The sequence below is a fragment of the Oncorhynchus tshawytscha genome, linkage group LG09, assembly GCF_018296145.1.
Source record: "Oncorhynchus tshawytscha isolate Ot180627B linkage group LG09, Otsh_v2.0, whole genome shotgun sequence".
NCBI lineage: Eukaryota > Metazoa > Chordata > Actinopteri > Salmoniformes > Salmonidae > Oncorhynchus > Oncorhynchus tshawytscha.
Genome location: NC_056437.1, coordinates 23,053,442 through 23,074,602, shown reverse-complemented (window position 1 = coordinate 23,074,602; position 21,161 = coordinate 23,053,442). Strand labels below are relative to the sequence as shown.

At 41.7% G+C, this 21,161-nt stretch overlaps 1 protein-coding gene and 1 long non-coding RNA gene across 4 annotated transcripts; one reads left to right on the top strand and one right to left on the bottom strand.

Annotated features, from left to right (window-relative positions):
• Nucleotides 1-4,960: 4,960 nt before the first annotated feature.
• On the bottom strand, nt 4,961-9,814 carry LOC112257605. Its single transcript, XR_006084051.1, has 3 exons — nt 9,717-9,814; nt 5,822-6,974; nt 4,961-5,668 (listed from the first exon to the last, which is right to left on the bottom strand). It is a non-coding gene; the product is annotated as an uncharacterized LOC112257605 (long non-coding RNA).
• Nucleotides 8,713-17,610, top strand: LOC112257603 (protocadherin alpha-C2). 3 transcript variants are annotated; one of them, XR_002954606.2, is made up of 3 exons: nt 8,713-11,532; nt 13,230-13,291; nt 14,572-17,610. XR_002954606.2 is itself a non-coding variant. In XM_024431300.2 (3 exons), the coding sequence occupies exons 1-2, from the start codon at nt 9,079-9,081 to the stop codon at nt 13,239-13,241; spliced, it is 2,466 nt and encodes an 821-aa protein (XP_024287068.1). In that variant the 5' UTR covers nt 8,713-9,078; the 3' UTR covers nt 13,242-13,266; nt 14,572-17,610. The 3 variants fall into 3 exon arrangements, 2 of the variants coding, with proteins under 2 accessions (XP_024287068.1, XP_024287067.1); XM_024431300.2 differs by having other exon boundaries at nt 13,230-13,266; XM_024431299.2 differs by lacking the exon at nt 13,230-13,291 and having other exon boundaries at nt 8,719-11,532.
• Nucleotides 17,611-21,161: the final 3,551 nt, after the last annotated feature.

Here is a 21,161-nt window from a genome sequence, read left to right as displayed (position 1 = left end):
TTTATTTTAAGGGTCCGTAATAAACCGTTTATAACGCAATTATAAGGCATTTACAAACAGCTTGCTCACAATTTATTAATAATTTCTCCCACATTTGTAAATGCTAGTAAGCTAGTTATTCACACATGTATATAAAGTTACTTAAACATCCTGTGTTGTGTGCTTGTTTTGTTTTTTTACCAGGTACAGAAGGAATGTCTACCAATGGCATGTCTATTTTTTTGACTTTACTAATGGTAAGTAAATGTTTTTTTTTTAAATGTGGGAGTAATGATTAGTAAATGGTGAATTCAATTTATTAATGCCTTATAAGTGGTTTTTACGATGGACCCTTAAAATAAAGTGTTGCCAATTTGGATCAGATTTGGTTGAAATGTTTCTCAATGCGATAAAAAGCACAATAAAGTACATCCAAATTCCAATTGAAAAACGTTTTTATTTTTGGTGTAGTAGTCATTTAAGTGTGTTATCATTGCACTTTCAACCATTTAAAAGCAAAACAATGTCCAAATGGTAATACATTATCTGATATTTTGTATCTATACAACAACTTAATATGCTATCACTGTGCTTCATCTAATAGCACAACCACATGATCTGGATTGCAGTTGAAATTACATTAAAAGTACATAGTGCAATTGATCAATGTTTGAGATTCTGCGCAGATTATTATAGCAATTGTGAAGATGTCCACGGACCTGTGAGCTTTGCATGCTATCTTCAACATGCACACATTTTATGAATACATAAGAAGACATTAAAAGGTACAGTAACCCCCTCTCCAGGATCAACGTGTAATTGCTGACACAAAAAAAGATAAGTTTGGAGAAAATAAATGTAGGTGGATGATGGCCATGTTTAGGGTAACAAACTAAAAAGGAAAAAAAGGGCTACATTTGACAGATACTTGGTTATTTAATTAAAAACTTATTTTTTTAGGAAGGGGGCATTTTTCCCTGCTACCTGTGTAAGATGCCCACCTCCCAGGAAGTATCCCTATATTTTTTCTTTGAACTTTTCCTTGCACTCTTATGTACAGTTAAACTAAACTCATTATCATTTGAATAGGGAAGATTTTAAATCCCATAAGTCATTTAAATAAAATTCAAGAGCAAATGGTTCACACGCACACACACAGCAAAATAATCCCATCCCAGTTACATTTGAGCATGGCTCATGAGCCCACCTGTGACACTGCTCGCTCCGTATCCAGTCCCCACAGGTAACAGAGAAGAGCTCGTTACAGAACAAGCATTCTGCATCCCCTTCTTTTAGGGTGTTTGTTGTGGTTTTTGAACCTGAATAACCTTTTTCTGTGGCACCACATTTATACAGTGGGAATATATACAGTGGGAAGAAAACGTATTTGAACCGTTTACAATTACCTGGATTTCTGCATAATTTGGTCATTGTCACAATCGTTTGTAGAAGCAAATGTTGAGTTCCACATAATTTATTAATAGTGAAACTTAACAAAAACAATAAACGAACAACGAACCATGACTACAGAGGTGCTACATACACTTACTCAAAATACAATATCCCACAAACCCAGGTGGGAACAGACACTACTTAAATATGATCCCCAATTAGAGACAACGATTACCAGCTGCCTCTAATTGGGAATCATACAAATCACCAACATTGAAACATGAAAACTAGAACACCCACATAGAAATAATAAACTAGACTAACCCCCCAGTCACGCCCTGACCTACTCCACCATAGAAAATAAGGACTCTCTATGGTCAGGACGTGACAGTTATACACTTTTTTCTGATCTTTATCCAAATCACAACAAAAGACAAACACAGTCTGCTTAAACTAATAACACACAAACCATTACAATTTTTCATGTCTTTATTGAACACACCGTGTTCACAGTGCAGGTTTGAAAAAATATGATACACTACGATTTAATTTAGCCTTTATTTAACTTGGCAAGTCAGTTAAGAACAATTTCTTATTTTCAATGACGGCCTAGGAACAGTGGATTAACTGCCTTGTTCAGGGGCAGAATAACAGATTTTTTACCTTGTCAGCTCGGGGATTCGTTCTTGCAACCTTTCCGTTATTAGTCCAACGCTCTAACCACTAGGCTCCCTGCTGCCCCTAATAACAGGTTGACCCTCCTTTGGCAGCAATAACCTCAACCAAACATTTTCTTTAGTTGCAGATCAGACCTGCACAACAGTCATGAGGAATTTTTGACCATTTCTCTTTACAAAACTGTTTCAGTTCCACAAAATTATTGGGATGTCTCTCTTGAGGTCATGCCACAGCATCTCGATTAGGTTGAGGTCAGGACTGACTGGGCCATTCCAGAAAGAGTATTTTCTTCTGTTCAAGCCATTCTGTTGTTGATTGACTTCTGTATTTTAGAGTTGTTGTCCTGTTGCATCACCTAACTTCTGTTGAGCTTCAATTGGCGGACAGATAACCTTACATTCTCCTGCAAAATGTCTTGATAAACTTGGGAATTCATTTTTCCGTCAATGATAGCAAGCTGAGGCAGTAAAGCAGCCACAAACCATGATGCTCCCTCAACTCAACCATACTTTACAGTTGGTTTTCTCCACACATAGTGTTGTGTGTTCCTTCCAAACAACACAAATTTAGTCTGAAGTTTTGGGAACTTCAGACGCGCAGCAATGTTTTTTTTGGACACCAGTGGCATCTTCCATGGTCTCCTCCCATGAACACCATTCTTGTTTAGTGTTTTATTTATTGTAGACTTGTCAACAGAGATGTTAGCGTCTTCCAGATATTTCCGTAAGTCTTTAGCTGACATTCTAGAATTAGTCTTAACCTCATTGAGCATTCTGCGCTGTGCTCTTGTAATCATCTTTGCAGGACGGTGTAATGCTGGTCTGTAATGGAAGAAGGTGAGGACCGACCTCGGATTGGGGACCCTAGCCACGGGTCCCGAATGGACGGGAGATTCCGGCAGCACCGGACAGGCGGGAGACTCCGGCAGCTCCGGAGTGAAGTGCGATACCGGCAGCGCCGGAGTGTCAGGCGACTCCGGCATCTTCGGAGTGAAGGGCGATTCCGGTAGCACCGAAGTAATGAATGGCTCTGGCAGCTCCTGACTGACAGGCGGTTCTGGCAGCTCCTGACTGGTGTGCGACTCTGGCAGCTCAGGACAGACGGGCGACTCTGGCAGCTCAGGACAGACGGGAGCACCTGTAGGGAGGAGACGGAGAGACAGCATGGTGTGGGGGGCTGCCACCGGAGGGCTGGTGCATGGAGGATGCACCGGATAGACCGAACCATGGAGGCCTACTGGAGGTCTCGAGCACCTAGCCTGCACAACCCTATCTGGCTGGCAGGGTAGCCTAGTGGTTAGAGCGTTGGACTAGTAACCGGAAGGTTGCAAGTTCAAACCCCCGAGCTCACAAAGTACAAATCTATCGTTCTGCCCCTGAACAGGCAGTTAACCCACTGTTCCTAGGCCGTCATTGAAAATAAGAATTTGTTCTTAACTGACTTGCCTAGTTAAATAAAGGTAAAAAAATAAATACAAATCAAATAAAAAAAACTCCCCATAGCTAGGCCAGTGCGGCGAGGTGGAATGGACCGCACTGGGCTGTGCTGGCGAACCGGGGGCATCATGCGTAGGGCTGGTGCCATATACCCCGGCCCGTGGAGACGCACTGGAGACCAGATGTGCTGAGCCGGCTTCATGGCACCTTGCTCGATGCCCACTCTAGCCCGGCCGATACGAGGCGCTGCTATGTAACGCACCGGGGACACCGTGCGCCTCACGGCATAACACGGTGCCTGCCCGGTCCACCTCTCTCCACAGTAAGCACTGGGTGTTTGCTCAGGTCTCCTACCTGACTTAGCCACACTCCCCGTGTGCCCCCCCCCCAATAATGTTTTGGGGCTGACTCTCGTCCCAGCTGCGCTGCCGCGCTAGCTCCTCATAATGCCGCCTCTCGGCTTTCGCTGCCTCCAGCACTGCCTTGGGGCGGCGATATTCTCCCGGCTGTACCCAGCGTCCTTTGCCATCCAAGATCTCCTCCCAAGTCCAGGAGTCTTGAACCTGCTGCTCCTGGGTACTACGCTGCTTGGTCCGGTTGTGGTGGGTGATTCTGTAACGCTCATCTGTGATGGAAGAAGGTGAGGACCAATGTGCAGCGTGGTAAGTGTCCATATTGATTTAATAGAATAAATGAACACTCAACAGAAAACAATAAAGCGACAATGAACGAATCTAAACAGTCCTGTATGGTGAGTACACAAAACACAGAACAGAAAATAAATCACCCACAACTCAAGGGTGAAAACAGGCTACCTAAGTATGGTTCTCAATCAGGAACAACGATTGACAGCTGCCTCTGAGAACCATACCAGGCCAGTGAAGACCGGTAACCCATCCAAATGGCTGTAGCCTGGGGTTTTGACTTGCTTGTCACGGTGGTGCCTCAGGGTTTTGGGTGGCACAGTAAAAGCACAGGCAGCTGCTTTAATGCCCTCCCCATTTCAATAGCATTCAGGGCACAACAAAGAGCCTCTTCGTCATAAACACCACAATCATATATTTTCTTGTAAAATCTCACCTGAAAAGAAAAAAATGAAAAGTATTTTGGAACGGTGGAGAATTGACCCCTAATCTAGCCCTAACCCTGACTCCTATTCTGACGTTAACCTAACCCTAACCCCTATTCTGACCCTAACCTAACTCTAACCCCTATTCTGACCCTAAGCCTGGCCCCTACTCTAAATCTGACCCCTAACCCTGCTAACTGGGGGTTAGCTAGCTATTGACTGGTATATAGTACCAGTCAAAGTTTGGACACACCTACTCATTCAAGGATTTTCTTTATTTTTGACTATTTTCTACATTGTAGAATAATAGTGAAGTCATCAAAACTATGAAATAACACAGATGAAATCACGTAGTAACCAAAAAAAGTGTTAAACAAATCCAGATATATTTTATATTTGAGGTTCTTCAAACTAGCCACCCTTTGCCTTGATGACAGCTTTGCACTGTTACTGAAGAGCTCAGTAACGTTAAACGTGGCTCTGTCATTAGATCCACCTTTCCAACAAGTCAGTTCGTCAAATTTCTGCCCTGCTAGAGCTATCCCAGTCAACTGTAAGTGCTGCTTTGTGAAGTGGAAACTTCTAGGAGCAACAACGGCTCAGCTGCGAAGTGGTAGGCCACACTTGCTCACAGAATTAGACCGCTGAACCGCGTAGCGCGTAAAAATAGTCTGTCCTCAGTTGCAACACTCACTACCGAGTTCCAAACTGCCTCTGGAAGCAACATCAGCACAAGACCTGTTCAATGGGTGCTTTATGAAATGGATTTCTATGGCCGAGCAGCCGCACACAAGCCTAAGATCACCATGTGCAATGTCAAGCTTCGGCTAGAGTGCTGTAAAACTGGGGAGAGAGGTGCGAGAAAGAGTGTCAAAGACAGAAAGAGAAACAGGTAAGAACAGAGGAGCAGGGAAGACAGCATATGATTAATTAATTACAATGCTACAATTCAGTGCTACAATTCTCTCAGGTCATCACAATTACATATCAGTGTCTCTAGTGGTGTCTCCTAACCAGCCTTGGGCCCCCAGTTGGCCTGAAGGTTATTTTAAGAGCGGATGAGGTGGCGATGACGAGACTGGGGGTTGGCATTCTCTCTCACATCAAAACATATCTGCAGACGAGAGATAGAATAAAAAAAATCATCAATCATCACAAAACTGACCTTGGATCATTAACTCTGGGAATTCTACATCTCTATCTGTATTTCAATGTAAAGCATCGCTTTAATAATACTTCCTGTTGACCTGACCAAGTGACCTCTCACCTCTGATCATGCTGTGCCCTCTATGTGTCATGCAGTTCAGATGCAGGAGGGGTTCACCGACACAGCTGATATAACCTAGAGGATTTAGGGAGAAGGAGGAGAGGGATGAAGTGAAGGAGAGAGACTGTTATTGAGAAAACAAGGTAGTTACAGAGACTGTTCAACAGGAATGTGTGTGTGTGGGACCTCACCTGGTGTCCACAATCAGTGGCTGCAGGGTACATTATACTGAAAAACATGCACAGACATGCGAGGCAAACAATATGGCATAGTTATATAAATAGAAATAATGAAGTGTCTAACTATTCTCCATGGTTGGTCCTCTGAACTATTATTTGAAGGTGGAAGGAGCCACAGTTATACAACTGAGCCTGCTTATTGCACAACACAATTTATCAGATTGATACATGAATGCATAGGTGTGGGTTATAGGGTGTCTAATTGTTCTAAATCTTTTCAATATGGGTGACTCTTAAAATAGCCTGGGTGACTCTTAAAACAGCACCCTCACCTGAGAAGTAGAAATCAATGGGAGAAAAACTGGGAATTTAATAACTGAAGTTGACATAGCTAAGTAAATGAAAGAATACTCTTAATGCAATATGGATGGCTCTTAAAAGAGCCTTTGTTTGTTGGTTGTGCATAGTGTAGTCTATGGTGTTGCCAGGGAACAGCACCCTATTCAAAAAAGTAGCAGGTGAATATCTCCTGCACAAGGATTGCCTCCCATGCGGATTGCCTCATTGTTAGACCCCATCCTAGAAAACATCACGCAGAGCAGCAGACCTCTCCTCTCGCACATGGCGGCAAGCTGCAGATCCCCTCCTGGTGTTGGTGTACAAATACTGGAGAGTGAGACCAAATCATGGACGCTGGACAGAGTGGATTCAGTTGTAACAAAAAAAGGCAGTTTATTGAGTCAAAGATATCTTGTCCGGCAGTAAAGCGTGCACGGACCTAGTCATATGACTCAGTAAGGAGTCAGCTGAAAAGGCTGCCTAGACAGAGGTTGCAGCAGATTTTACACATGGAATAATGTAGGTGGAGTCTTGTCGTCTCGTCTTCTGAATGGTCCCGCAGAGTTGGAGGCGGACCTGCTCTAGCCAGAGCAGGAGCCCCATTGGTGCACAGCAGAGTCCTCTGCTCTTGGCACCTGACCAGTAGAGAGGGGAGTGAAGTGTGAGTGTTCGTGCGATGAAATGTCTGTGTGTCAAGGAGTTGTGAGATAAGGGGAACTGAAACTGTCAGTTACTGCCTGGGGCTATGGTGTTTCCTGTTTTGACAGGGGTGCATGCAATAACTTGAGTCAGGCGGATTAGTTTTGCGCTCTATAATTGTTTGTGCGGTTAGTATCCTTGTGACAATGGGGAACCATGTTTTGAGCAACAGTGGTCTTGTGTCGTAGTCATGGGGTATGTTGTGCAAGCTTTAATCATGTGGTTACAAGCAGGTTCTAGAGCAGTCTGAGAGCACCCAGGCCACCTAAATGATGCTTAATATATGTGCTTGATATATGAGCTATGTATATGAATATATGTATATATGACACTGGTCCTCATGTGTTATGCAGGACACAGGTTGCCTTCACACACGCCTGATTTCCCCCACGAGGCAGTCCAAGATGGCCCTGGTCACCCAACTGTGCAGTGCCCTAAACTGTAACTTTAGGCAATCGTTGTTAAGGAATCTACAGTCTGTAGGAATATGGAAGATAATGTCCTTATTAGACTTTTACATCACCAGGTCATTGTGGACTACTAAAGTATAATATCTCTTATAACAAATCATGATAACATTTGATAGATAGATGCATGTGCACATACGTGCATGTGAAGAGAGCAGGATCATATCAAGGGTAGCATCACAAATGAATACATACATACCACTTGCAGTTTGGAACTGCAAGTGGTACAACAGTATCTGCCTTATCCAGCATATCCTACTCTCTCCCTTCTTTTACAGTTGGAGCGGCTATCCTTTCACCCTCCTCCATGGCTGTTAGCTACCTACCAACAAATGCATTTGGAGTTTATTTTTTACAATGATAAATACATCAAGATAGCTAGCTAATATGAAGTTAGGTAGCTTGTGATATTTAATTCAGCTATACAGTATGTGAAGTTGTCTATATAACTAGCTAGCTATATTAGCAGCTCATTTTAGTTAGGCTGCACGGTAGCTAGTTAGCTAATAATACATTGTTGTTTTTTTACATTTTCGAAAAGTATTTACTTACATGAATAGGTTCTCCAAGCCATGTGGAGAACCTATTCATTTAATAACCAGACCTTCATACAAATGCCCTATGCTTTATTCTTGATGCACAACCAACTGCTGCTAACTATATGCTGCCATATTCTGCCAACACGGCCACAAGCGAGCCATTCTGAGCGGTCGAAGCGGCACGCAACAATGTACGGTGTGCTAGTGTACAGGAGCTGTAAAGTGGTGGCTTTGAGGTGCTGATTATCACAAATTGCAGCTTTTAAGATATGAGGGTATGCAGAATAATTGCAATACTATACTTCACTTGTTGACTTGTTTAGGCCTATTTGTTTTGAATGTTTTATAGACCAATATTGGACACTGTGCTAATGCTCCTTCGTCACTCAGACACACAATAGCCTATACTAGTGGACATAACTTTGGCTTGACATCTACTTCAACATTAATAACACTTCTGGTCATTATAGAGTTCCTCATTCAAACAATATTTTTTGAAGGCATGTTGTGTGGTGCTAAAATTACTAATTGAGAACTTGCGTTGGATTTGTTGTACTTCATTAAATTGGTATTCATACATTAGTCAAAAAAAGAGAACAACCACAGAATTAGAGTGCAACCACAGAATCTCAGACAATGTGCATATGCAAACTTATTAAACAGGCAGCCGTTAGTGCCTCACATAGGAAATGGTTTACCATTGCAATAACCTTTCGAAATATTACTTTTCGTCTGTAAACATTAACTAACGTTACGTTCGTAACCATAACATTCATAATAAGGTACAACCATTTTACATAGCACACATCATGTCGCTGTTCCTTTTCAATGACGACTACCCAGCAGACGTCATCACGATTGGGAGAGCAGCGCACCGCAGTTGTACCGCGTGGAAGCTCGGCATGAATTCCCCGGTGCAGAACAGAAGGCTACGGATTGTTTCTCACGTAAGCAATAGCTCGTAGATGTAAAGTTATTCGTCTTTAACGGATTGCTTCAAGTATTGACCTAATTTAACATATTTCTTTGCAATAATGGCGCTTTCCATTGCAACTGTATGGACAAGGTGCGTCACCGTTCTCTTTGTATTCAGCGCGATGTGGGGAATTGCTTTGTCCATTAATCGCTACTCTATTCCCGAGGAAATGCAAGAGGGTTCCGTTGTTGCAAACCTGGCTACAGATTTGGGACTTGACCTTCGCACTCTGATAACACGCAAGGCAAAGCTTGACATCATCCACAGAAACAAATATTTGGACATTAACAAAGAAACGGGAGACCTGTTCATACTTGAAAAGATAGATAGGGAATATATATGCTCGAGCAAGACAACGTCTTGTTTTCTGAAAATGGATGTCATATTTGAAAATCCCATTCGAATTTTTAACATTGAGCTTGAAATTATGGACATAAATGACAATGCACCGGTCTTTCGAAGGGAGACAATGCACTTGGATATTTCAGAATCTACCGCTGCAGGAGAGAGATTCTCTTTGACAAATGCTGTGGATGCCGATGTCGGTGCGAATTCTATTAAGACTTACTATTTAAGCGAAAGCAAGTCTTTTATAATTGACATACAGACGGGAAGCGATGGATCTAAATACGTAGATTTGGTTCTCAACAGTAATTTAGACAGAGAGGAACAGGCGGTTCATAATTTAATACTAACCGCTGTAGATGGCGGGGTCCCTGCACGCTCAGGCACAGCCAGTATCATCGTTAGGGTTCTGGATATCAATGACAACGCCCCTTTTTTTAACCAGCCGATATATGCTATTAATGTAACTGAGAACTCCCCAATTGGAACTCTAGTAATGACCTTGAACGCAACAGACTTGGACGAGGGCAATAACGCAGAGATGCTATATTCATACACGTTATATACATCCGAGAAGACACAAGAAAAGTTCGCTCTAAATTCGAATACAGGGGAAATAAAGGTTAAGGATGTGATTGATTTTGAGGAGAGCCACAGTTTCGATATATATATTCAAGCCAGAGACCAAGGATCTAATTCGTTATCCGGAGATTGTAAAATAATGATATTTATTACCGATCTGAATGACAACTATCCCGAGGTTACCATTAAATCTTTTAAAAGCACGCTCAAGGAAGATGTTGCCATAGGAACATTAATAGCAGTGATCAGTATAAGCGACAGGGACTCTGGGGACAACGGTGAAGTTGAGCTCACTTTGAACCAACAAACATCCCTACCTTTCGTTCTTAATAAGTCTTCGGAGGATTACTTTGCTCTGCATGTTTCCGAACCACTGGACCGTGAGACAATTCCAAGATATGAAATCACTTTCATAGTCACAGACAAAGGAACACCTCGCTTATCTGACAATGAGACAATCACCTTGGAGATACTGGATGTCAACGATAACTCGCCAATATTCCCCCAGTCGTTCTACACAATCCATGTTGTGGAGAACAACGTCCCCGGCGCACTGTTGACGTCACTCAGTGCTTTCGACCCGGACCTCCATGAGAACCAGTATCTGGTGTATTTTATCATGGAGAAGGAGATCATTAACACATCTATGTCCATGCTTTTCTCTATTAATCCAGAGAATGGCAACCTTTACGCTCTGAAGACCTTTGACTTTGAGAGGGAGAGGGAGTTCCTTTTCCACATAGAGGCCAGAGACTCTGGGGTACCTCCACTGAACAGCAATGTGACAGTTCACATCATCATTCTTGATCAGAATGACAACACCCCGCTCATAGTGTCACCTTGGCGTGCGCAGGGCTCGGTTATTGAAGAGGTGATACCGAGGTCCACTGATAAAGGATTCCTAGTTGCCAAAGTAATCGCCATTGACGCAGACTCATTACAGAATTCACGGGTCACATATCAGCTTCTACAGATCAGTGACTCTAGCCTCTTCAGTCTAGATCAATACAATGGGGAGATCCGTACCACAAGAATGTTCAGCTATAGGGACCCCCGTCATCAGAGGCTGGTTGTTGTCGCCAAAGACAATGGAGACCCTGCTCTTTCCGCTACAGTCACCATCAAGATATCAACAGTAGAACACATGGTGACACCATTCTCAGAAACTACTGAGTTGCCTTTGGAATATGACTTGTTCACAGACTTAAATCTGTATTTGGTCATTGGTTTGGGCTCAGTATCCTTTCTGCTATTGATCACCATATTGGTGGTCATCGTGTTGAAGTGTCAGAAACCGAAGCCCTTGAAGATGCCTCCTGCTATGAATATGAATCTGAACAGTCTAAACAGGAACAGTATGATCAGCAGAAACAGTATCATCAGCCAGAGGAGCTCTACCATAGCCGATTCCACCCTCATCTCCAGTGATGCCTACTGGTACAGCCTGTTTCTAGCAGAAACCAGGAAAGGCAAGGTGGTTGTCAGACAGCCTATAGTACCGAAGGGAGCAGGCTACTTTGTGTCCAGTATACCCAGAAGCACAGGGCCTACAGAGACCAGCGACTCAAGAGCATCCACGCTACAGGTATGTGCGCCTCTGAGATGGAGGCCCGGAGCAGTTTTCCTCTGACATGTACTTCCTTATATGAAATGCACACTCTTCCTTCCTTCATGTAATCACACATCTGACAAGGTTGGATTGATGAAAGCAGTAGCCTTTCTTTCATAGAGACTATCATGTGTCACTGATTACATGAATGAAGGACGCATTCAAATACTATTCAAACAGGGCCTTGTTTTGTAAAAAAAGTTTTTATACCAGAGCCACCTCTGCATTATTTTTGAGACCAAAGCCACCTCTGCCGGTTTCTATGCGTGTCCTCTGCGCATCCTTCAGACTGACCTTTGACCAACTTTACACAATCATATTCCACTGAGAGGAGGAGCCTATAGACCCTGTGTCACCTCAGTGCAGCTCTCAGCTTTTTATGTTTACTGACAGGTTAAACTCCAGTTAATGAACCAATACAGTAGTACTGTACTACTTATCTGACAGGCTACACTCCAGTTAATGAACCAATACAGTAGTACTGTACTACTTATAACTACTTATCTGACAGGCTACACTCCAGTTAATGAACCAATACTGTAGTACTGTACTACTTATAACTACTTATCTGACAGGCTACACTCCAGTTAATGAACCAATACTGTAGTACTGTACTACTTATAACTACTTATCTGACAGGTTACACTCCAGTTAATGAACCAATACAGTAGTACTGTACTACTTATCTGACCAGGGTTTAGTTTGGTTTTAAATAAATCCTCTATGTATTTTGCCGAAATGTCCTCTATGCATGGGATATCTGCAGGTTTTCTAGTGTTTCGCTAAGGGATACTGTGAGTAGCATTGCTCCTGTACCTGTTGAGTTCCAGTAATTGCACTACCGCTAGTTAGCATTGGCGTGTTGAACCAACGCTAACTTTCTTTATACAACACACATAAGCATAGCATCCACAAGTTCACCAGACTCTGGGAAAGTAGAACAAGAATATCACTGTATCCATTTAAGCTCTGTTCCAGTCCTGTGGTGTATGAACACCGCTAGGCTATTACTGTGTAAGTGTTATGCAGACATAACAGAAAAACTTATTTGCTTTTAATTTGCCCTGCAGTCATTCACTCTACTGGGGTTTGGCTCAGTTTGCTTATTTAAGTCATTGAGCCATGCTAATTCCCAAGTCATGTTAGTGCCACTTCCTTTCATTCTTTGCTTGCAGTTCATGCAATTTTAATAACAAAAAATAGCTTTCCAAGAACGTCTGTCTGCTGTTGTCTCAGACACTACAACTCTCTGAGCTGAATTACAAAAACCAGGACCGGGGTTTGTGTAATAATAAAACTAACCTGGGGGAAAATAATGGACTGATGTGAGCTCTATACAGTATAATGGGAATGCCAGTGTAGGCTAAACATTGTATGACATTGTTAGTTTATTCTAATTCCTTTTGTGTTGATGTGTTTGTATGTGTTCATTGTCTTTTCCAGGTCCAATAAGAGGCTAACCTTGTCTAACTGAAGTACTGTTTTAATTTTAGCTCTGACTTAGGGACAAGGCAGTCTCCTCTCTATTGTACTGACATGACATGAAAACAAACAAGAGATTTGGATTGGATTAGTGGATCTTGTGTTTTGGAAAAGTGTGCGTGTGTGTGTGTGTGTGTGTGTGTGTGTGTTGGACTCTGACCATTGAACCTGTCTCTTTTTCTGTTCTAAAGTACTCAAAATGAAAGGAAGCCCATTCTACAGCTGGAGGTATGCTGGTTGCTGGTAACATGATGTAGGAGCACTGATTGGTGTAGCTCAATCTAGAATTGTGTTTCTCACTATTTTTTTGTGCAAGTGTCGCTGTCCTGCTCTAATGATAGGTCTAATTGTCACTTTATCACCCCTAACGTGGGTTTGACTCTGTGTGGGCAGAGTCCAGTCTCCTTTGTAAAAGAGGGCATGGATTATAAAATGTCAGCAAAGAGCTGACATGCATTGATTTCCAGAGAGGATGCAGAGAGAGGGTTGAATTCCTGGTCTCTTTCTCTATCCCTTTCCCTATTTGTTTTCTGTCCCCCTCCCCTGATACACACGGCACACTCTTCTTCCCATTGACCTTCATTGTGATGCATCTGTGATTAGATTGGGAAACCAATCACTGACAGCTGAGATTAGGCCCAAAGTGGCTGCCAGGTCAGAGCAGTAATGACAATATGTGGTTTGTTTGGCAGAGACTCAGGGTAAAGTGCTAACTAGCACAGATAAAGGATAGGATTAAGGTATGCACTGTCCTGTTCCAAAGCTCAGTGTGCACACCACCTTCAGAGCAGCGGCTGCATCCAGCCCCTCTGTCACACCCACACACATCCCTGCATATTTTGGCTCTGCCCCTGCTCCCCAGCAGCCACATCTTATCATTGGCCCAATACAGGGAGAAATAATGAAATGATGAGCTGCTCAATGCCTGTCGGCCACTGTCTAACACAGACTAACTGTGGCCTCCATAGACATATTATCTTTAGCCCTGCACGTACACACACACACACACATAAACAATTGCACTAAAGTAGTTCAAACACCAGCTTGCCTATCCTTCACTCCTACAGACTGTGATGTGCATGTCTCTATGGTACATCTCCCTTTCTGTTGCCCTATTTTTGTCATTTGTTTGGTTTTATTCAAATTTCACTTGCTTGCTTTTTAATCTGACCTAGATGCACATGATAGATCCATTCTGCAATTTGTTTGGCCATTCTGTAATTTCTCAATTCCTGTGGGGACAATAAAAGATAATGATTTGAGAAATAGCCCATGTAGACAATTTTATAGGTTTTACCATGCACACCTCCTTGCATAATCCAGAGGCATGTTAATTGTTTATGACCGTAAAAGTAAGCAACTTGGTATCTAATGCCCACCCATGTTCGATTGATGGTGGAAATAACCAGTCAAGCCCCAGTTGGAGATCTTAACAGTTGCATGAATTGTGACTCCTTATAGGCTGTCAGTCAAGCTGATCCCCCTCCTCTCTCCACCTCCTATTGGCTGACTGTGTTTTCTATTTATTGGCAGGATTCCAGGGCCAGCAGTGACCTGCCATGATGTCCTCAATCTGGGTTATTCGGCTGCAGAACATTCAAAGAAGCTAAGAGTGACCAACACCCCTCCTTCAATCACTGGGATCCAACAGTTACCTCTGGGGGCAGCTCGTCGAACCCTCTGCCCAAACATACCACACCAACCACCTCAGCAACTGTAGACTACCTTTTTCATCTTCCATCAAGCATGAATCTGCATGGCTACATCAACAGGTACTTGTATTTAGAAAATATCATAAAGAAGAAAGGAACATCAAACACAAGGTCTTTCAGACAACATTGGACTGATGTCATTATGCATAGCATCCTCCCTGGGACTTTTGACTGTAAATGTGGGACCAGGCACTCAATATCTTCCAAAATCCTACCTTACCTCTCCAAGAAACACAATTACACAAAAGGGAATTCTGTTTAGTCCTTGTGAGGGTTCCCCATCATTGTGATGTCAATGCATTATTGGGGTATGTGTGAGAGGTCACAATATGGTCAATGCCATAACTCTGTTAGCTAGTGAAATAACTATCTTTGTTCATCTGTGAATGTGTAGTGTGCATAGATAACTTTTGTACATTTTGTTTAGAAATAATACTAAAGTTTTTCATCATTTGGCTTTCTAGACCTTACCAATTTTCTTGAATGTGTTGAATTATGTTTTTGACTCTGAACATCAGCCTATGTTATGGGATTATTTATCTCCTGAGACATGGTATGGGATGTGCATGTTGAGTTGGTAACAAGATAGATCAAGACCTCATACCTGTCATTCAATGAGCCAGGTAGGAGAGAAGTACCCCATCTTACTCTACTTCACATTGCAGACAGAGATAGCTAATATATTCTCACGGTTGAAATCTTCATGATCACATTTGACACTGACGCTATATTTAGTATATTTTGATGAGAAACATTTCCTGCTCAGCATGTATATATATATATATATATATAAGCACAGACTATAATCAATTTTTTGTGTGAGAATCATGTCCAAGGAAAAACTCAGGACAGCGAGAAATACCCAGATTAATTCCTACCTGCCTAAGCAGGACAATATGAGGGTCAAATGTAGCCAACACTGCATGTAGAATATCTGCGGCACTAAAGGGGTTCACTTTACAACAATTTATCATACCTCTGTCTGAGCCTTCTCAACTAAACTCCACAGGTCTCTGCCAGGTTCCAATTACTGTAACACTTACTCCATCCCACACTCCCAGTGTCCCTGTCACTGTGAACAAACCTCAGAGAATCAGCTAAAGGAGAATTCAGTGTTAAACAGGAAGCTTAGAGGAAGAAACCATGTACTTTATAGAAGAAATGTTACTATATTCACTTAAAAAAATAAGACTGTTTAAAAAAAAAAAAGTATTGTTGTATATTTGAAATGTATTTATGTTGGCATGGTGCAATACAATACTCTGGCCATGTTTTTAAAGTTTACAATGTTTTATGAATTGTCATGTTTTTATTGGATATTTTGACCTAACAATTGTTAACACTGCTTTTTATGTGACTTATTCAAGTACATTGTGTAGCCTACTGTATGACATTTGTATTGCAGTACATCATTCAAATATTTTATCTGATACAGTGTACAGACAAACAATCTAAATTATTTTATGAAATGTGAATGTAGCGCTCCCCTGATTAAGAATTTAGCCAACATGTTATTTTAAATTTATAGACATAGAGTATCTCTTCTCCCAGCAATACCCTGAAGTGCAGAGATTTAATGCAAGGCATTAGGTCTTAGAAATGAGAAACTAGAACAGACAGCAGTATATACACGTCACAATGAAGGGAAAGGGCCAAAAGAAGGGGAGAGAGAGATAAGGAGAAAGAATCTGAAGACGAGTGAGACAGAAAGGGGGTTCCTTTGACACCAGTGCATGTCATGTATGACCTTATAGGCCCTGCACTCACAATCCATCCAGTCTTCATTTGAAATGAAATACTGAACTTAAATAATACTGTATATATCTCAATCATATAGGTTTAATGGGATAAACAATAAGCTATTCCTATTCACAGTGATTTCCACTGAATCCAGATCTGGCTACACCACTCATCTACCACAGGCTGCAGTGCAGTCATAGTTTGAAGTTCTAATTAACTCTCCAATTCTCTCTTTATCAGTCTCTTCCTATTTAAAGCCCTGTGTGAATCATGACCTCACCTCCCGTCACAATGTGAGGTCACTGTTTGGGTCTGAGGGCTGATGGTGTTGGATACACAGCTGTCTGATTGCTACACTAATGATGTGGGCGCTGCCTGCTCTGCCTGTGGGGAGAATATGCTGCCTGAGCCTTTTATGAAGACACATGTATTACACATTTAGGTAACAGAAAATATTAAACTAAATTCAGACGTCATGAGCTCTTTATGGGTCTCCTGCATTATACCAGTACATGTGACTTGAGAAGAATGAGATGATGGTTCTTAATCCAGATTCAAGTCATGATTATTGCAAGGGATAAGATGTCCTCTGGATTCATTTAGATCCCAGGCATTTGGAGAAAATCTCCCAAGCAGCCAGTGGCTGGGTGATTGGCTGATATGACCTGAGACCTTAAAGCTCTACTTTGACAGTGGATGGGGTTTAAAACCTGTATCGGCATATCTACTTTGTACTTTTTTAAAAATACAATATACTTTTTATATCTGATGTAATCTCTGCACTTGGCTTGATGGTACAGGAGGGTGTCTGTGGTGCTTGCTTAAGTATCATGCAGATCATGTCTGTCTCTGTTGTGTAGCTACACTGCTTATTCCTGCATTATGATTCTATGGTCTGACTGTATCTGCCTCCCTTTCTGTAGGGCTTCCTGTGTTATTTATAGGTGGGTGGGGGCGGGGACACAACCCATAACGCTGATTGGCAGATGCGAGTTAAAAAGTGAGTGAGAGAGAATGGCATTGCTTACATTTTTTTATTCAAAAACAGTTTGGATGTTGTTTCTGTTGCTTAAATGTTCTGCTTGTAGATGCTGGTGTCAATAAAGCTTTAAGATATGTGGTTCTGTGGGTCCCTTTCTTTCTGAACGCCATTATTGAAGTTATCGGTGTTGTTAGGATACTTAAATCGTCAGACATTGATGATGACCCAGTTTCTCACTTCGGTACTCCATGCTAAATCAAGGAGATTGAGTATTAAACTGAGGGAGAGGTTAATATGAAGGAAGTATCAGGTAGAAACACAGCTTTCCTGGTGATTTTCTTCTTATCTTAAAGACTGCCCACACTGCACAGTGAAACACTGATGGATGATCTCCATTGTGACGGCACAGAGACAGAGCCTCTACCCTGCAGTCCGCTGCAAACGATTGATGGGAGTGGCTGGTTGCCAGGAACCACCCGGCACCTAGGAAATGGTTGCTATGACAACCACACCACCTTCCTGTGATTACGGAGGAGGGGATTATCATGAACACCCTGCTTTCTATTTTGTCTCCATCATTCCCTCTCTCCTTTTGGCTGTTCTGTCCCTCTCGCTCTCTCTCTCTCTAATTGAATGTTTCTGCCGTGTGACTGCCTTTGCACAAAATATTTCAGAAATCATGACACAATCTCTTGGGCACTGATAATGAAGTAATTTTCAATTCATACTAACTATTGTTTGACACTCCAAAATTTCAGTAATCATATTCTAACCCCTGCAGAGTGCTGCAGTTACAACGGTCAGCACCTTCTATATGTAGTACCAACCCCCACAAACCTCTGCTCTCTTGCTCTCCCTCTCTCTATCGCCAACCATTCTCAGTCCCTCTCTCATACATACATACATATGCATGTGCACTGACATACACACCAATATGCTGACCTGCACACGAGCAAGTACGTGTGTGCCCACACACACAATACATTCCTCTTTCAATCGGCAGCATTTTCCTCAATGATAGCTCTTGAGGTTCAGCAACATGGATAGCGACCCACCTCAAACTCATATTGCTATGGAGACAAGCTGTGCCACAATAGAGATAAAGCGAGAGAGAGAGCACGAGGGAGAGGTCATATCTCTCATTTTTCACAAGTTAGCAAGTCATCATACATTAATTGCAAGGAACATATACCCTGCCAACCCCATATTCAAAAATGTTCATGCCTGGAAAATGTTACATATACACGCAAATAATAGGCTAATTTTCTAGCAACTGAAGAATGAATTGTTGTTTTTCTTACACTGGACAAAGATAACTACATTATGACAACAGATTATATACAGTACAGTGGCAAGAAAACGTATGTGAACCCTTTGGAATTACCTGTATTTCTGCATAAATTGGTCATAAAATATTATGAGTCACAACAGACAAACAGTCTGCTTAAACTAATAACACACAAACAATTACACGTTTTAATGTCTTTATTGAACACACAATGTAAACACTCACAGTGCAGAGTGGAAAAAGTATGTGAACCCTTGGATTTAATAACTGGTTGACCCTCCTTTGGCAGCAATAACCTCAACCAAATGTTTTCTGTATTTGCGGATCAGACCTGTACAACGGTCAAAAGGAATTTTCGACGATTCCTCTTTACAAAACTGTTTCAGTTCAGCAATTTTCTTGGAATGTTTGGTGTGAACCGCTCTTTTGAGGTCATGCCACAGCATCTCAATAGGGTTGAGATCAGGAGTCTGACTGGGCCAATCCAGAAGGGGTATTGTTTTTCTGTTGATTTACTTCAGTGTTTTGGGATGTTGTCCTGTTGCATCACTCAACTTCTGTTGAGCTTCAATTGGCGGACAGATAGCCTTACGTTCTCTGGCAAAATGTGTTAATAAACTTGGGAATACATTTTTCCGGCAATGATAGCAAGCTGTCCAGGCCCTAAGGCAGCCTTTTTTTCTCCACACATAGTGTTGTATGTTCCTTCCAAACAACACAACTTTAGTTTCATCTGTTCACTGAATATTTAGCCAGTAGCATTGTGGAACATCCAGGTGCTCTTTTGCTAACTTCAGACGTGCAGCAATGTTTTTTTGGGAGAGCAGTGGCTTCATTTGTGGTGTCCCCCCCATGAACACCATTCTTGTTTAGTGTCAAATCAAATCAAATTTTATTTGTCACATACACATGGTTAGCAGATGTTAATGCGAGTGTAGCGAAATGCTTGTGCTTCTAGTTCCGACAATGCAGTAATAATCCAACAAGTAATCTAACTAACAATTCCCCCCCAAAAAACGACCTTATACACAGTGTAAGGGGATAAAGAATATGTACATAAAGATATATGAATGAGTGATGGTACAGAGCAGCTTAGGCAAGATACAGTAGATGGTATCGAGTACAGTATATACATATGAGATGAGTATGTAAACAAAGTGGCATAGTTAAAGTGGCTAGTAATACATGTATTACATGTATTACGTGTTTTACCTATCGTAGACTCGTCAACAGAGTTAGCATGTTCCAGAGATTTCTGTAAGTATTTAACTGACACTAGGATTCTTCTTAACCTCATTGAGCATTCTGTGCTGTGCTCTTGCAGTCATCTTTGCAGGACGGCCACTCATAGGGAGAGTAGCAACAGTGCTGAACTTTCTCCATTTATAGGCAATTAGTTTTACCGTGGACTGATGAACATCAAGGCTTTTAAAGATATTTTTGTAACCCTTTCCAGCTTTATACAAGTCAACCATTTTTAATCTTAGGTCTTCTGAGATCTCTTTTGTTTGAGCCATGGTTCACATCAGTCAATGCTGCTTGTGAATAGCAAACTCCAATTGTGAGTGTTTTTTCTAGGGCAGGGCAGCTCTAAACACCATCTCCAATCTGGTCCCATTGATTGGACTCCAGTTTAGCTGACACCTGACTCCAATTAGCTCTTGGAGAAGTCATTAGCCTAGGGGTTCACACACTTTTCCCAACCTACAGTACACTGTGAATGTTTAAATTATGTATTCAATATAGACAAGAAAAACACAATCATTTGTGTGTTATTAGTGTAAGCACACCATCTTTGTCTATTGTTATGACTTAGATGAAGTTCAGATCAAATTTTATGACCAATTTATGTAGAATTCCAGATAATTCCAAAGGGTTCACATGGGGGGTGAATAGTTACGCATGCTCAAGTTTTCTGTTTTATTGTCTTATTTCTTGTTTGTTTCACAATAAAAGATATTTAGCATCTTCAAAGTGGTAGGCATGTTGTGTAAATCAAATGACACAAACCCCCAAAATATACATTTTAATTCCAGGTTGTAAGGCAACAAAATAGAAAACTGCAAAGGAGGGTGAATACTTTCGCAACCCACTTTAAATCAAGAACTCCAATAGTTTGCCCAGCACTCACTGTCTATATTAGCTTCCTATTTGTGGGGGTAAGCCTACACATTCGTAAAGCTACTTTGTCATATCTTAATTGTCTAAGTTGAAGCCTACCAGTTATTGTATTGAATCAATGAATCAATTTATGACCTGACAGGTTGCGGCTCGTTGTACATCATTTATGTAGCCACATATTAAAATGATAAAAGTTGCATATGACATGCCCACTGACTTGTATATTTTTCTGGGTTTTGGATGTTTGAAACTCCCGTATTGATTTGCACTCAGCAACTGA

Excerpts from the sequence above, each read along its gene's own strand:
- LOC112257603 (XM_024431299.2), top strand. The coding sequence starts at position 9,079 with ATGGCGCTTTCCATTGCAACTGTATGGACAAGGTGCGTCACCGTTCTC. Across the intron at positions 11,533-14,571 it reads CAAGAGCATCCACGCTACAG|GATTCCAGGGCCAGCAGTGA; the intron begins GTATGTGCGCCT and ends ATTTATTGGCAG.